Raw genomic sequence first — 18,298 nt, forward strand, 5'->3', positions numbered from 1 at the left:
CTCCCAAACCCCATGCAAGAACTCTGCTCCCTATATCAACATAACATACATCTTTACCAGCCTAAAACAATCATAGAAACATGCACTGAACACGTTGGGAGATACTGTTTTTCTGCCTAAGGCAACCACATGCCTTACTGCCTGTACTAAAAAAGAGTTGGCCTGTTTTGCAATGCCCACACAGACTGGCATTCACACTGACAAGGTCTGTTTGGTTTTCTCTAGAAGTCTGTGGAATATGCTCAGCTGGAATACCTAACCATGGAATAATAAAGATGTTTACAAGCATTTTGAATCTGATTTACTTTGCATGTTTTTCCCTGCTCTTTTTAGAAAGTTAATGTATCACACAAACACGTATTTCATGTTATCCTTCCCCCATTCCTCATATTCACTGATTAATTAAGGAGCATTTAAGGCTCACCAACACAGCTTTAAATGCTCTGAGCTACTTGGATTACAGTAACTTGTATTGCATCAAGCCCCAAAAGAGAGACTCATAGAAATGACAACAAATGATGAAAGGATTTTATTGTGCAAAGATTTCAAAATGCTGGAAATCCTTTTGTATTTCCCTCCACATCACTTTTTCCTCCCCTCCCCTGGCTGGGAATAAGGAAACAGCCAAGTTATTCTATAGCTGGTTCCCACCACGGTAACGTTCTGGTTCCCATTGTGCTGCGCATTCAAGCAAAAACAAGAACAAGCATTAACAGCTCCATTCCCATCCATCCACCAGACAGGAACTCACAGATGCTTCATTACACACCTCCCGCTGGCACTGATGAGGCAGAGGACTTGTATAGAAAGGAGGGGGGGACTCAGACAAAACACAAGAGTCATTGTAATTGTTCCCATTCCCAATTCTGTGAGCTCATGTTAGCCAAACATCCTACTACTTTCAGCTTTCCTCGTTGGTAAAAAATACAGGCACTGTCAACACCACCTGGAGAACCTCTCAGATTGTGCAAACATCACATCCGTGAGTTTAAAGAAGACAGGAGGAGGAGAAAAAAATGAACCATTTTCTGTAATTGGAATTTTATTTTATATATAAATAATAAAGAGACTGAGGGATTTTGAGACTTGCTACTTGCAATGTTGATCCTGCAATGGGACAAGCATGGGCAGCCTTGAGTCCCACTGCAGAACAGAGGACCAAGTCTCAAGACTGACCCAAAACACGTAGTGTCCTTTCACAGAAGCCATACCAGAAGCCTGAGCAGCAGATCATCAGCCTGTCCTGAGGAAGGAGGCAGATTAGTCACATTCAAAGTGGATTCAAATGGTTTTCATATTTTTCTTGGGAAATCGTTGCTCATATCTATATTTTTATTCACCTATAACCAAAGAAAGGGGACAGAGATTAAGGGGGAAAGGAAAAGAGGGAGAAAGAAGAATTAAATTTATCACAGGCCTTTTCATTTTTACAGTGCAATCAAAACTTTTTTCCTTGATGCAGCAAGTTGATCAAAATCTGTTTGAGGAACATTCTCAACATCAATTTGCTTGCAGTAGAGATATTTAACTCTTAGTACTACTGACATTAGAGCACTAATGATCACATCTTTCTAGAGGACTCGATTCCCATAGTTGAACTAAATGGAAAGACAAAAGGGAACACTTCAAACACCAACTGGAATCTTGTATAATAAACCAACTTTCTCAAAAATAATTATTTTTGAGAAATTCCCATCAAATGCATGTTTTTTTAATCTTACTTACTCTGGAGTAAGACTAGGGCGATTTAACTCAAAGAAATGGAATGACATAAATATACATCTGGAACAGACTGAAAATAAAATATGCCATCTTAATGAAAAAACACAAAACCTTGCCACTTCCGTGCAACTCCCAAATCCAACAGCTGGAAAAAATTAAAGCTTTTTTCTTCCACAGTGGGATATGGTTTGAGCTGAAGTTTGCATATCTTTTTTGATGACAAACAAACTAAAATAATAAAGGAGCTGCAATGCTGCTGGTTTTTGGAATAGAGAAATATGTTGCTGTCTTCAACCCAATATGATTTTGTCCTTGGCTGACCATTTACAGTTCAGAGACCCATGCTGTGGCAAATCATTGAGGAAATGAGATTGTCTTTGTTTTAGTAACCACATTCAATTTAGGAATATGACCAACAGTTGAAAATGCAGGGAGGCTTTCAGGACTGATCTCATCAAGAATTAAAAAATGTGTCTTTTCAAAGATCATAGCAATGTTCTCCAACCTTTGGGATCACCCAAATCCAACAAAACATCTGGATTTGGGTATGGAGTTAAATGACAGGATTTGATTTCAAGCACAAGTAACAAATTGCCACCCCCGCAGAACAGCTGAACTTGATACTGAATTGAACTTTCACCATCTGGTTTTGCTAGGTCAAAAATCCAGCAGTTCCCTTCATGTGCCTCCTCCAGAAACAACATGAGGTGAAGCATGTAGGTTTCAAAACCAGGAGCACTCAGGTCTTCAAGCTCCTGGGCAATTTATCTTCACTCTCTTAAAACCTTCCCCAAACAAAGAAAATGTGCCTGAAGCAAAAGGCTGACATTTCAAAAAGTGAATAAAGGCCTAGCAGAAATTATATTCATAGCAAGAAATTCTAAAATAAAATAAAATAAAATAAAATAAAATCTATTTATGTATTTCTGTTTGAACCTTGGTATTTGTGCAGTGTCACAAACAAAAGTTCAGTTTTCTGGGGTTTTTATCATTTAGTAGCTCTGTCCTAGTTGACAAGAAGCACAATATTTCAGTGAATTTTAGAGAGGCTTTTCTTCCTCTCAGTTCTCTTGGGATTCTTTACACAAAAAAAAAAAATAAATCCTCCTATTGTTTTTTTAGTTTTTATTTTACATTACTATCTTACAAACTACTTGGAAAACATGTATTCGTAAAGACATTACATTCATAGCTCTAAAGGGAAAGCTAAGGTACTCAGTACATCAGCCAGTCAACAAGCTCACATTGCTGTTGTGAGAATTAGCAATAGCAATTAAAAACACTTTAAGGGAGCCAATATTAAAAACTATGTTATCTTTTAAAGCTGCCCATGTAGCAGTGGAACGCTGCTGCTCAGCCGATGGGTGTATTCCACCACATCTGCAAACATATGTGACTGCTGCTGGTGCATGAAAAAAACTGATGCAGTTTGCCACATTTGGGCTCTATTTACACAAGTTGGCAGTAAGGGAAAAAAAAATTCTGGTAAATGCAATACTGCATACAAAAATGGTGAGGAGTACCTATAATGCCAGGATCACTTTCTGATGAAAACATGATGCAAAAATAATACAGGGCGAAGAGAAGCAAGTAGAAAACATGTTCAGAAGAGACATTCTTTATCAACTGATAACAGAGCAGACATCAATCGTTCTGTGCTAAATTATGTCTAATTATGTTGCAATTATTTCTAATAAGCCTCAAATACAGAGCAATTTTTATCCTACAAAACCAAACCATCATAAAAAAGTCAAGAGGATGTTCTGTTTTGCTTTTCTAGAAACTGTAATCATAGGCCTTGCTTGAGTTTAGAACACAGCCTCGAGGCCAAGTCAGAACTGGTATCTCGAGTTTCTGCCTTGGAGAGCCTGGAAAATGCTGCCTTCATTTCCTCCATCTTTTGTTCCCACCAGGACTCATTTGGGAGCTGCATTAACATCAAAGGTCAGGCACATCATGGACTTTTACAGGCAGTAAGGCAGTGCTGTACCCTGGCACTCACAAATCTTTAGAGAAAACTTATCAGCAGGGAAGAGGTTTCTTTCCCCACCCTAATACTTGTACAAGCATGACAAAAAAGGCAAAGAGGTTTTTGTATGGGAGGGAGAAATGGGAAGACAAAAAAGAAAATAAAAGGCAAAACCAACCAACAGCACAATCACAAGGTTTCCTCAATTAATTCAGAACTCTTCAAAAAGACACATATTTACTTGTTATGCTCTAAAGATGAAGAATTTAGATTTCTTAACTTGGATAGTGTTAGGGACTACATATATTCTTGACAAATTTTAGGACAAATAAAATTATCTGTCCACACTCTCCTAATCATTATGAAGAAAACTATAAATCAAACTTGAAAATGTTCAGCATTTCCCAGTTACCCTGCTGCTTAGCCACAAACTATGACCAGTCTTTATCCTTTACCTGTTTGATGCCAGGTGATGTAGCATTCTACTTCTGGGTTTGCTCTTTATTTGAAGCAGCATGGACTTCCAGGGGCTTGTCACCCACTGCATCACCCTTGAGGAAGAAAAAATGTGCACAATGTTTCAGTTGAGGCAATCCGTGATTAATGCTTTTACCAGAACAGAAATCCTCTTCAAAAGATGAAACAAAAATATCTCACAAAATCAAGTGCTTTATGAGACTAATTCAGTATAATGCACTCAAATATGATCTTCTACCAAACACTTTCTAGACTTTAGTCTTCCTGTAGCTAGCTAAGCAATTAAAGGATTTGAAAGAACAAGTCTTTTCAACAGAAGTGCTTTAATGGAATCATTTTGCCCGTATTAATAACAGAGGATGAATACCCACAGAGTAGTTGCTATTTTGCATTCTCTGAATTCTGTGTGAATTTATACAATAGTTCTCTTTTAGCACATATCCTTTTAGAGGGTGTTCTCACACTTTCCCCAACATTAATGACAGAAATCAAAGAATGAAAAGAAGCTTGTTATAGGGTCTGGTCTATCTGTTTGCCAAGACGCTATAACAAACATGCATTTGATTACAGCTTTAAATAGATATCTATTTAAAAATACTTAAAGGGCCACACACATGGCTTGGCTACTGAAGCACATGCAAGGACAAGCTGAGATGAGGATGTGTTCAGACTTGTGAGGACCAGACAAAGGGGGAACCTAATTCCTATCCACAATTTCTTAATAGGCATTTATGTATTTGGAAGAGCCAGGTCCTTCTCAGAGGTTTACATCTAAAGGACAGGGAGAAAAGGACAGAGGAGCATGGCAAATTTCTCTTAAATCAAAAGGCAAAAAATTATAAATATATTACACCACCGATCACTGGAGCAGGTATTCCTGAGACCTTTCTAAATCTCCACCCCTGGAAATATTCAACACATGACTACATAAGGCCTGAACCACCAAATCTAATTTTGATACTGTCTCTGCTTTGATTAAGGGTTTGGGTGAAATAATCAGAGGTGGCACCCACCCTCAATTGTTCTAAAATTCTACACATGGAAATTAAAGGCATTTCCTCTTTATTCTAGAAGGCTATTTTTACCAACATGACTTAAATAAAGAGATGATTGGTGACAGCCAACATGGCTTCATTAATGGCAAAGTGTGCCTGACAAATTTGGTGGCCTTTTACAACAGTGGGACAAGGGAAGAGTGACTGATGTCACCTATGACTTGTGCAAAGCACTTGACACTGTTCTGCAGGACACCCTTGTCTCTGAACAGGAGGGACATCGATCTGATGGATAGACACGTGGCAGATATTGGCTGGATGGTCACTCTCAGAGCTGCAGCCATCAGTCTGACGTCCAAGTGAGACCAGGGACAAGTGGTGCTCCTCAGGGCTCAGTGCTGGGACCGGCGCTGACATCTGTCAGCAGCAAGGGCACTGGGATGGGGGGCACCCTCAGCACATCTGCCAACAATCCCAAGCTGTGTGGTGGTCAAGATGCTGTGGGGAAGGGATGTCATCCAGAGGGACCTTCACAGGCTTGAGAGGTGACCCATGTGAACCTCATGAAGTTCAGCAAGGCAAAATCCTGCACCTCAGTCAGGACAATCCCAAGTACAAATACTGTCTGGGCAGAGAATGGATTGAGAACAGCCCTGGGGAGAAGGATTTGGGGTTGCTGGTTGATGAAAACCTCAACATGACCTGGCAATGTGCCCTTGCAGCCCAGAAACCAACCATGTCCTGGGCTGCTTCACAAGTAGTGTGGGCAGCAGGTCTGCTTTGGTCTGCAGGTCTGAGAAGCAAATCAGGAGTGCTGTGTCAGCTCTGGGGCCTGTGACATCAGAAGGATGTGGACTTGTTGGAGCAAGTCCAGGGGAGGCCAGGGACATGATCAGAGTGCTGGAGCACCTCTCCTACAAAGACAGGCTGAGAGAGTTGGGATTGTTCAGCCTGGAAAGGAGCAGGCTTTGGGAAAACTTCTAGCAGTTTCCAGTGCCTAAAGGGGGCTACAAGAGAGCTGGAGAGGGACTTTTCAGAAAGCCCTGAAATGACAGGACAAGGGGTAATGGCTTCAAATTGGAAGAGGGCAGGTTTAGATTAGATATTGGGAAGAAATTCTTTGCTGTGAGGGTGGTGAGGCACTGGAACAGGCTGTCCAGACAAACTGCTGATGCCCCATCCCGGGAAGTGTTCAAGGCCAGGATGGATGGGGCTCTGAGCAACCTGATCTAGTGGAAGCTGCTCCTGCAGGGGGATGGAACTAGATTATCTTTAAATCTCTTCCATCCCAAATCTTTCTGTGATCCTATAATACTAAATGTGCTGGAAAATGCAGCAAAAGAAACTAGAATAGACTGGAAAATGTTTCAAAGAATGGGTCACATTTATATATATTTGTCATATATATTATATATGACAAAACACCAAGTCTGTGCAATCCTGACTATTCTGTGCTGGAGATATGGATTCAATATATCAAGATTCAATTATGAAGATATTTCTTAAATGTCTTATTCCAAAAATGCCCAGCAAGACCTTTAAAAGGTAATTCTTTCTTTCAAAAATCCATTTTGTTTTGATTACTACCCTGGATATTTCATAGTAGAGGAAATCACATCCACAAACCACATCCATTTCAAAATAATAATCTACTCTGTAATTTGCCTGTACAGGAACTTTTAAGTTATGACATTTTACTAAGATTTACAATGAATAATCTGACTAACGATGCCTCATCTCAGAGTTTAGTCAATCCTCAACAAATGAACTAAAAATAAACTCCTCACAGAGAAGCCTGTGTTTTTCCATTTTCTTGTTTTAACTTGTAAAAAGTAATTATTGCCTAGGTAAGTTTTTTTTTGGTTTTTTTTTTTTTAATGCTCTGAAAGGGGAAAACAATGTAAAGCAACACACACACCTACACAAGAGAACAGGGGTCTTGCTAAATTCCTTCGTTTCTATGAGCTCAGGAGATCCCATCACAGGGCTTGCCTTCAGGATCACTATTAAGCCTGAGTTATTTAATTCAAGCCAACCCACTGATAGACTACCATTCCTCACACAAAGTCATTTGCTGGATTAGCAATTAAGAAGTTTTTAACTCCATCCACTGTGTATGCCCACTGTGTAAATGGTGACCCTAAGCGAGACAGCTCAAGCAGTAAGTTTGCCAGAAAAGGAATTCCTGTGGCACAGGCACATAATTTTAGAAAAAAGTGCCAAAGTCCCCTAGCACACTCAAAACCAGGTCAGAAGCAAAAAATATGTTTAGATCAATGACTCAGAAGACAAATTTCCTCTGTGCCAGGGTACCCTCTCATAACCAGAAGCAGGAATATATTCGAGACGGTCTTTCTACTTTTTGGCTCAACACACCCATAACAAATCTGGGTAGCCAGACGAGTTAACATATCAGAGCTCTATTCCACAGCAGAAAAGGAAATATTTTGCATTCTTGTGTTTCTGACTGTTTCAAGTGAAAGGTGACTGATAAGAAATCTCCATAATACATTAATTATCAAATGTTCAATACATAGGGATTCCTTGGAATTAAAAAAATAAAATAAATACACTGGAGCTAAGGGGACTGTACAGTTTCAGTACATGAGTGATTAAAAACCACCCCAACTTAGCTCACACAGCATCTAACAGAGATGCATTGAGACCTGAACTTTAAACCACAAACTTTGCAAAAAAACCCACCATGATTGCTCTGAAAATTTTCCTTCCATACAAAGAAAACCCCCCCAAAAGGAAACCAGCTAAATGTCAAACCCCCAAACGTGTGGTGCCTCTTTCCCTTACATTACAGCTGAGCCAGGTGCAGAAGTTTCTGTTGCTACCTCAGAAGCCTTGCAGATGGCCAGACCCTTTTACACTAATCTTAGCAATTATAACTTCAAAAGCATATAAGATAGGTATGTATCTTTTATGCTTATGGAAACTCTCATGGAAACTCTTGAGAGGGAAAGTCTGGCCACCAGAAAAAAAAAAAAAAAAAAAAAAAAGGCATCTGCAAAAGAAAAACTAAGGCTCACCTGGGTTTACAGATTAATAATTTACCTTCTGTCCTCTTGTTTGCAATGTATTGCTTGGAATAAAGAGAACATCACTGCCTTACCTAATTCATCCTCCTCAGTCAATTAGTAACTCCTTCTTCGTTTACTTAAGTTGACCTTGAACTTAATTCTCACAAAAATATGAAGTACTTTCAAAAATATTGCTCTAAGCTGCCCTTAGAGAGATTAGCTTTTTGCAGAGCACATTCTTTCTGTCCATCCCACTTCTAGCACATCTAAATTCCCCACTGCCCATACTAAGGATCCACTCCAAAAGAAGTAATATTTCTTTCAAGTTTCATACTGTTTTTATTCTTACTACCAAATAATAAAAGGAGGGCATGTGACAGGAAACACATTTTCTGCCAGAAGTAGCTGTTTATCTTTTAGTTGAGATGACCAAATTTTTGCCTGCCTATTCAAAACCTACAAAAGCCAAGCCTGAGAAGCATTTTCTGTAGAAAGAAGCTCTCTCAGCTGCTTGTGTTGTGATGACCAAAATACATGTGACTTCAAAACTCTCTTAAAACACAATTTAAGGTTTGTTATGGTCTCAGTCTGTGATGCTGACTGTGAGGCTCCCCAGCCAAAACAGTGACACCACAATTTTCAACAGAGCTTTCAGGTGAGGAAGGTTCTGGTCCACAATCTCCTTGACACTTGTTCTAAGCAAGTACAGGAAATCAGCCAAAGCTGAGCCCTCTCTGCACCTGGAGACATTCTGTAACCAGCTAGCACTTAATAAAATACCCAGAGATTGCCAGAGAGATAGATTCTAAATATATTTTTATATAAATATATTTATATATTTTACATGTGTAATAAAAACATATGGGTTTAAAAATTATATGTATTATATATTTGCATTGCTAAGTAACTAGTGGTGTCCATCAGCACACCAGCACACACAGAAAGGAATGAAAACCAAATAATATGCCCTAAAAGTTTCTCAGTCTCTGAAGCTGAAAGGGAAATTAGTTTTGTGTGAGATTACATTACTAGCTGGGCCAAAGTGGGAAAGAGCAAACAAGGGCTGAAAGGAGGGTGTACTTAGAGCTGTAGCACTGTTCTGCTTTTACACAATTTGGCCACTAAAAACAAGGGGTGCCCAATTGAGTGCTGCTGGAAGAGAGAGAATACAAAATTGTTAAAAATACAGCAAAAGTCTTTGAATGGTATAGAGACAAGACAAAGTGAGAACTAAGAGAAGAAAACTATTTTTCTATGTGCTTCAGTCTTAGCAGAGAGATTTTATCCTGACATCCTGAAGAGCTCCATCCTTCAGCAGCATATTAAAAACATTTATCTGACTGACTTGCTCTATGGTGGGGCTGCAGCTACAGTGTTTTGAAATGTAGGCACAGAAGGTCCCAGAATTCATCTTTCTTGGCAGAACTCAGAATTCAGTTGATATGACCTCAATTTGGCACAGGATTTTGTTTCATAAAACCTTCAGAAAAATTAACATACCACATTTATTTTAATGACATATTGCTGCATAAACACGAAGTTATGCACAGCTGTGATACCTATGACTATAAAAAAAATTATGAGCAATGTAACAAATTAAGAGAAGCCAAAAAGAGCCACCCATATATTGTTTGACTATTTGCAAGAATCCTTTGTGTAGCAACAAGAAAATGCTAGAGTAGATGTCACAAAAACAAAAATAATGTCTTTTGCTCTAGCATAGTTTCATGAAATGGGTTACATCTTCTGCAACAAGAACTCAAGAGTAACATTTAGACCTGTCTTCATTATTTCAGGAATCTAGCTGCCTAGAATGACAGTAAGAAATACATATACGAAAGCAACCAAATTCTTCCACAAGTTTGTCAAATTGAGACAGAAGTCACAGAATCTATCCTACAATGCTTTGCCAATTTTAGTATGATAGTTAAAAGAATTTTCTTCCATGACACTTCTGTATGAGTAGAAGCCTCCAATAAAAAATGGAACTTAAACAGAAGTTCTTCTGCTTAAAAAGTTGATACTGATTTGGTGGCACTAATAATCTGTGTAATTATTTCCATATGGAACAAACCTAAACCAAACCCATCTGTTCCCACCCAGATTCTCAACTATCTATTTCGTAGGGTTTCACCAACCCAGGCTAAAGGAAGCTTCAGAGCAAAATTCTTCCACTAGAATAATTTCTAAGTCCCCATTCTAGACAAAAGCATGTGACTTTTTACAGCTGCTGCTCAGCTTCTCTGCACAGCAGGGAGACAGGACCCTCTCTGGAGGAACTGCCGAGGACAAAGCACCAGTTAGGCTGTTTGCCTCAGTGCAAGAGATCTGTGAACTTGGAAATGCAAGCAGTTTCATCAAGTGACCAAGTACTGTTTCTTCATTTGAATCACAGGAATTTTGTACCTTCTCCAATCCATCAGGCTACACAGCAGCAGTTCACACTGACAGTATCAGAACAGCGAGATGAACTTTTGGAGAACACCCACCAAGGAGCATTTTGCTCCTTTGTGCAAGTAACATGTTTTGGCAACTAAGGGGTGTGATTTAAAGATTGTGCAAGGAGGAGAAGAAGGAAGTGTGTTTACTTAGTGCTCTCTGCAATTCTGCAGGATGTTTGTTTTTCTGCTGAGGGAGCAAGTGCTTAAATAAGCCTTATAGCAAAATGAAAGTGTCAAAAGTTTTTGCCTTCCAATAACAACCATGTGTTCCCTTTTGAAAGCCTGGGACACAATAAAAGAAAAACTTCAGCTGTTTTTTACTAATGCTGTCAGTTTGTCTTTCTGAAATATTTTAACATTGCCTCTTTTTTTGAGTTTCTTTTTGACAGCCTAGATTTTAGGAAAGGTACAGAACGATTAACCAACCTTCGATTATTCAGGTTCATTTACTGAAGTGCCTTGGGCCAATACAGGATGAGTATCCACTCATGATAAAAGTCTTCACTCTCACAAGACTCAGCAACTGCCAGGACATGTGAACATTTCCCCAACCCAGCTTGTTTGGAACTAGTCCTACACCCAGCCTCACCAAGGTAACTTAGTCCTATCCCCAAGGTCTATCCAAGTGCAATTTTGTCTCCAAAACACCTCTCTCCCAGTCACAGTGAGTTTAGAAGTGAATTTAAAACCACAGAAGCTTTACATTACACACCTGAATTTTTCTTTCTTTAAGCAGCAGCAAAAAAAACACCTAAAAAGCTTACAGGCTTTCTCTGGCACACATTTAATCAACTTGCTCAGTTCTCCAGTCTCTCACACTATGCTTCACTAAGCCATGTACATGTATTTCCTAGAACTCTGTTTGCTAATCTGTATCAGATTATACTGAAGGAAGCTTCCAAAGACCATTCCTGAAAGTTTAGCTTGAAGCCTAATGTTTTTCCACAGCTTAGAAAGAGAGAATGAAAAATTTCTCTTCAGAAATAAAGGCTAAGTCACAGTGGAACAAAACCACTGTTCATAACTTTTTTCCTGAAAAGGCAGTGGTAAATTCAGAAATCAAGTTCCTCAGACTTCTTACCTTACCACCTTTTTCCTCTGATTTCTTCTTCTTAGGATTATCCTTCCAAAGAGCCTCTACAGCAATATATCCTTGAAGACTCCAGTCATACAGCTGTGTGCCAGCAACCTTTGAAACAAAAGTTTTCAGAAAGCATGAATGTAATAATCTGAGGAATACTGCCTTGCTTCTTATTTAAGTAGAAAAAGTCTCATAACACAAGATGTTTAACTCTTCCTGCTCAAGCTTACAATGTACAGAATTAATAAACATCTTGGAAAATAATGTCCCATGAGGAATAAGAAAAAATAATGTGCTAAAAACCTGTCTGAAGACTACCTGACTATACATCTGTACAAACGGGAGTGGAATGATTCTGTGTGGAAACAATCCCGGTTTTCTTAGTATTTGACATTCAACATAATTAACATATGCAAAGTATTTCTTAATTTGACCATACCCATTTCAAAGACCTTACTGAGGGTTGTCACTATTTTGCAATTTTAGATTTTCTTCTTATTTGTTTTTTAGAACTTGCTGATAGATGAATGTTATGTATAACCAGCTGTCAACTCCCAAAACAGAACACAGCTAGGAAAGACTGTGTTTGCTATATTACACCAACAAGTATTTTATTAAAGGGAAAGGCCCTTAGTCTAGTAAAACAGTATGCCTTGTCCCTTATGTGACATGGAATTGTAGTATTTATAGCATCCATTAAAACTAAATCTTAGGTTTTTATAGCCAGGCTCAGGTATATATTGACTTTCATATCACTATCTGTTTCTGGAAGAAGAACAGCAGAAAGGGCAATTTGTCCAACTAAACAGCTATTAAACTAAAAAAACTTATGAAATCAAGAACTAAGAAGGTATTTCTATGTCTTCTACAGGAGGCAAAGCCACAAAACACAAACTCTGGGAACAGAGCAAATGTAAATGTTTCTCAAACAATTTTCTGATGTTTCTGAAAAAACTTCTGAACTACATTTTTCAGTTTCTTCCAGTCTCCATCAATTCACTGTTCAGAGATTTCCTGAGCCAACGGTGATTTTTATGTGTGTAAAGAGGCCCAAGGAATTTCCCTTCTATGAACTTTTTGCATGGAGTTCAAGGGGAAGTGCAAATTTTTAGCAACCCTGTGCCAAGTGATTCCACTGCTGCATACTGGGCACACATGGTGTGAAGAGCCACTTCCCCTTGCTTGTCTGATCTGTAATCAACAAGACTGATTATACCAGTTACTGCACAATGGTACAAGGATGTGCTTCTGGGCAAGATACCATGTGCTTGCTACCTTACAAAAGAGGCTATTGAGTAACTAGAATTAAAAGAAAACAAACCCAAATCAGCAACTACACTTCCAAGTCACGACTAAATCCAAAATGTAGGCTGTCTTAAATACAAAGTATCCTTTTGTGACAGTATCTGACCAATTACTTTGGTTTAAACAAGTCCATCGGATGCATTCAGTTTTCTCTATAGCTGAAAGTGATAGAGTCATCAGAAAAAAGCACATCAAGCGAACCAGTTAAAACTCCAAAACTGCCCAATTTAAATATTACAGGTATAGACAGTTATTTTGTTTTTCAGTATCAGAACTGTTAATTCTCTAACATCTAGCGCTTCAACAAACTAGCTGGCTCATCTGAAAAGATAGTGGTCCCTTGTGCAAAACAGCACAAACCTACCAGGACTGAAAAATAATCACAATAAACAAAGTGATGGTTTTGTCTGTAATATTACTGAAGACACAGCTACCAACATAAAATGAGAAAATACAATTGTCCTTAAACTGTATTTCTGTTTCTCCTTAAAAATACTCCATTAAAATATTTAAAACCATGCTAAATGCCTAACAGTACAAACTTCAAAATATTCTTATAGTCATATACGGAGTCATATGACCAAGTGAGTTATGAATTTTATTAAATGAGAAACTGATCATTAATGTTGCTGGATTAAGTAGCTACATCACAAGGTATAGCAACCCAGACAGTTTAGTCTGCCAAAACCAACCAATGTTTCACCAGTGCACAAACCTCCCAAGTGCCAGGACCCACAGACACTCCACAGTTGAAAAATACAGTTCTAGGCAGACTGGAAGGGCAAGCCACAAGGTCAACATGCTAAAATAGCAGTGCTGTTGAATGCAGCACTGTAAGTGGATTTGTATGCTAAAGTTTGAACAAACAAGTTCAAAAGTCAGATTGAGTGGTTCTCAACAGGGATTCTGAAAGTTTGAGGAGGCCATGGGCCACCAACACCCACACTGGGCACTACTGGGGCAGCATCTGTGATCTCCAAGGCCTCATGTGCCACATGGCACCATGAGCATGCATTACTGACTACACTGGATGTTACACAGAATCACACACATTCAGAATTTTGATCAGCAATTCTTTATCTACCTTTCATGCTGAGAAACTATAAACTGAGAACCCAGTGGCTTTTCTACATTTACAAAGTGCCATTTTACAAGCATTCAGCAGTGAACGTGGATCAAGTGATCCCAACTTCTGCTTTCCAGCTCACAGCTCCTGGAATCATGTACTGCTCTCAGCTGTTTATGCCCTACAGACTGAACCCAGCAAAGAACAAGGTACAGGTTCAAAACACACAGAAATAATGTGGTTTGCTGTGAAAGAAACAAAACTCTATTGGGAAGCTTTTCTTTCTTTCAAGAAAAATGAAAGCATAACACACAGCACTTTAGTAAAGTTGAAAGGTTCTAATAACAAAAGACAAAATTTAATTCCAATGATAGAGTGATTTAAATAACTGCATAATGGAAAGTTCTTTCCAGCTGGAATATAAGCCACAGTAAATACAAAGTATTTTGAGCATACTATGATTAGCTGGAAAGCAATACCATTTCAAAACACTAACTAGGGTTCCACCAGAATAAATTCAGCTCCTCTACCACATATACAGCCTGACCTTTTGTTCAAAGTTATTAAAAGTATAGTAATACTGGCAGTGAGGAAATAAATCCCTTACAAATTTGTGATTTATTAGAATTTGTAATCTATTATTTATTAGATTACATACTAAAGCAGGGGAAAATAGTCTATGAATTTCTTCCATCTTCAATTAGGTGATTAGAGTCTGAAAACTACCTGTTACCAATGATGAACTCTGTTGCTACAACTTCACTTAGGAATTCATACATCTTAATTAAAGAAAAAATTTTACTTCAGACGAATTAAATGTTGGACCACAATTATAAATCCATTTTGCTGTGTCTATTCCCAACTCTCCATTAGAAAGTCTTAAATAAAGGTGAGACAGAAACAAAACCCCCAAAAATTAAAAAAAAAACCAAAATAACACAACACCCAGTTAAAGGAATTATACAACTGTAAAATAAAAAGCAATGATGAAGTACTTAAGTGTGAAAGAAAAATAAGAAGAACATAATATAAAAAAAAATTAAATTTATATTACAGAATATTTTCTATTATATTTCTAACTTGGCAAGTGAGCTTTGTACTGCAGGCATTCCTTTCTAGGTTTACAGAAATTTTTTGAAAGGCTTATGAAACATTTAAAAATTATTAATAGAGAGGAAAGTGTTTTCAATTTCAGATTAAATCCTAAAAATTATGGATTGTAAGAGATTATATGCTTAAAACTTTGCTTTTTTAAGGAAACAAAGCACAAGACAGATTAGAGGAACCAAAACAGAATGTAGGATATTACTCTCCCCACAGAAGTTTCCAAATTCATACGTCTACTGTCCTGACCAAGTCAACAAAGCTAAACCCACTCCAATCTCCTACCAGATTTTTCATTACAGTCAAACTCAGAACTGTGAATTAATCAAAGAGCAACCATGCACTTCAAAGTTCTCATAAAATAAACTCAGCATTGTGAAGCTGTTAGCATCAAATCCATAGTTAAGCCTGAACTGAGCTTCTTTCAAAACAGTAACATCAGCTTGAACAGCGTTCAATCGCTTCCCACTTCACTGTTCAGAAGGCAAGTAGAATTTTAATACACAGTTTCCAACAGAAATGTCTAAGCTTCTTAAATTTTGATGGGTTTTTTTTCCCTGCCACTTGCATAATTTTCACTCTCTGAGAATAAGCCAACAGAATTATCTGTATTTAGAGCATCTGAATCCTGGAAGCAGCAAAAAAAGATTCCATCAGAGATCAGAGTACCACCATGCTGGCAGAGCTCAAACTCAGCAGTTTTGACTCTCCCTAAGTCAATGACCTTCAGTTTTCAAAGAACATCATATGTTGCTGAGAATACCATATTACCATTTTGACATCTCATGGTTATTCACAAGTGGTCAGTAACTAGAGAGAAAATTTACCAAAGGCTGAAATATAAAGAATTTCTGAAAGATGCAAGTATGTGCATTGTGAGTGGTTAAAAAAAAAAAAAAATCATCACAGTGTGGTGGAGAACTAAGGAATCTGCCAGTAGTAAGTATGGACAGCAAGGCACATGATCTAACATCAGTAAGGGCTGTAAGCAATTCTGTGGTGTCTTCAGTTCTTTCTCTCACAGAAAAATCATTTAAGCAAATGCAAGTGAACATGTTTCTTGCGTGCCTGAAACAAAAAATCCATAAATAGGGAAGGCACCCAGTAAGTCTGCAGCAGAATTCTTACCCTGTTCCAGAATGTGCATGCTATCTTTCTTAAAGCCCCCCCAAAAAAAGCAGAAAATGTCAGTAACATTTACCTCAAAATGTCATGAGAATTGTCTATAGAAACTCCTTTCTTTTCTTTCAAACACTGTTTTCATTTGTTCACAAGATATTTCATGTTTCCTTAGTATTTTAAATAAACACACAAACCGTACTCACTTAGCATATTTATGTTAATTTGGTGTTACATGAGGTTAGAGATTTTGAAAGGAAATTACATTCCTCTAACTGAAGACACTACTGCAAATGTTAGAAATAAAATGCCACTAAAAGGAACAAGTCTGATTATCTTTCAGCCTAGACTGCATTTGTTTGAAAAAATAACCATAATTTTGTTAATTGCCACTGATGTGGCTTTTAAACATGGATGACTAACCTGAAGCTAGGAGGCAACAATCCAAGACACTTCTGCAAAGAAATGTATCATCACTGACCTTTGCAATAGCAACCGCTTGCTGAGGGTAATACATGGAGGTACTGATACCCATGAGAGCTGCAGGATACACCAACTTCTTTATTTTTGAGCCTGTTTTGTAACAAAAAAATCAAAAACCACAAACCACTGTTAGAGTATATGTTAGAGTCAGCTGAATGACCCTAACATTTTCTTTATAAACAATTTTCTTAAATACGTTTTAGTATGTTTTCTCTTTCATCCTACCAGTTCCTTAAGAAACATCATCACTCTGATCAGTAGGGGCCCCCCTAATTGTTTGCTAAACTTTGTAAGCTTCACTAAGATCATATCTTAGATTGATTCTGCACATAAAATCCTTTGGACATAAACTGCTGACAAAGTCTGGGACTAGGACTGGACACATTTAGGCTCCTCTGAGCAGGAGTTTAGAAAGGAAGGAGGCTGACCCTGAATCCTGTGACTCAAGAGGAGGATGCTCCCCAGACAGGTCTGTCTGACCCTGTCCTCTGTGCAGTAACTGATCAAGGGTACCTTGCCATCAAATCCTTTCAAATCATTGCTTTATATCAATAAACACATTGCTGCTGCTCTCTTACAAGTGCATCACTCCATCTGCAACACGAGTTAAAACTAATTATCTCTAATGGCATTTTAAACTAAGCTGGATGACTGCACAATATTCACATGATTAAACTTTGAATACCATAGTCTCTACTTAGTGAGCAGCTGTGCATATTTAAGTGTCATGATTAGACCTGGAGGATTTTATCTGCACCTTCCAAGAGGGCAATTTCTCCACAAAGACCAAGAAAAGGAAGAATAAAATAAAGAGGACTTTTGGTAGCATCAAAATTAAGGGGCACTTCCTTCTATGGTTTGAATACTTTCTGGAAAAAACAGCCATATTTTAAACTATTACCAGGAAAAAAAAAAAAAAAATGTTTGAAATTATGGCTCCCATCCTAAAAGATTCACAAATTTAACATTTTTAGTATGAGGTATTTTCATTTTCATTAAACTTAGGATCCTCTGATCTTCCAATTCCAGTCCCAAGACTGCACTCCCCCCTCTCCCCTCACTTTGCTACAGTCATAAATAATGGAAGCTGATCTCATTCATCCTCATGCTACTTGAGAAGCAGGAATACAAAGAAAAAGAACTTCAAAGAGGAAAGTTACCTTGATTTCATTAGGAAAAAATACACTAAGAAAAAAAAGTGAAGTACTGCTTTCGCTAGCTTCACTGGAAAATTATATATTTTGAGGTGCACTTCTAATTTGTACACAGCCAAGCACACACTTCCAGCTCAACACATTCCGGCCCCATAAAGCCTGAAACCATGTCCTCACTGGTATTTAAATTCTACAGCTTTAAAGTTCTGTTACCTTCATTTAACTGCATTAAGAATATCTCAACGTAAGCACAAAATACTTCTTCACACTTAACATTTCTTAGACTAAAGCTTCTATTTATGAAATCATGAACATTTTTTCAGTGTGATGAAATTAACTGTATCATTTTTCTG

At 38.0% G+C, this 18,298-nt stretch overlaps 1 protein-coding gene across 2 annotated transcripts in view; it reads right to left on the minus strand.

Moving 5' to 3' along the window:
- Window positions 1-1,024: 1,024 nt before the first annotated feature.
- APOO (apolipoprotein O) overlaps window positions 1,025-18,298 on the minus strand; it is a 28,057-nt gene continuing 10,783 nt past the window's right edge. For both annotated transcript variants that reach the window (XM_030282269.4, XM_032750280.3), the window contains exons 6-9: window positions 16,790-16,881; window positions 11,715-11,822; window positions 4,147-4,242; window positions 1,025-1,340 (exon numbers count right to left, since the gene is read on the minus strand). In XM_030282269.4, coding sequence (XP_030138129.4) covers window positions 4,174-4,242; window positions 11,715-11,822; window positions 16,790-16,881 — 269 coding nt within the window. In that variant the 3' untranslated portion in view covers window positions 1,025-1,340; window positions 4,147-4,173. The remainder of the gene's footprint in view (window positions 1,341-4,146; window positions 4,243-11,714; window positions 11,823-16,789; window positions 16,882-18,298) is intronic.

Source organism: Taeniopygia guttata, chromosome 1 (genome assembly GCF_048771995.1).
Source record: "Taeniopygia guttata chromosome 1, bTaeGut7.mat, whole genome shotgun sequence".
NCBI lineage: Eukaryota > Metazoa > Chordata > Aves > Passeriformes > Estrildidae > Taeniopygia > Taeniopygia guttata.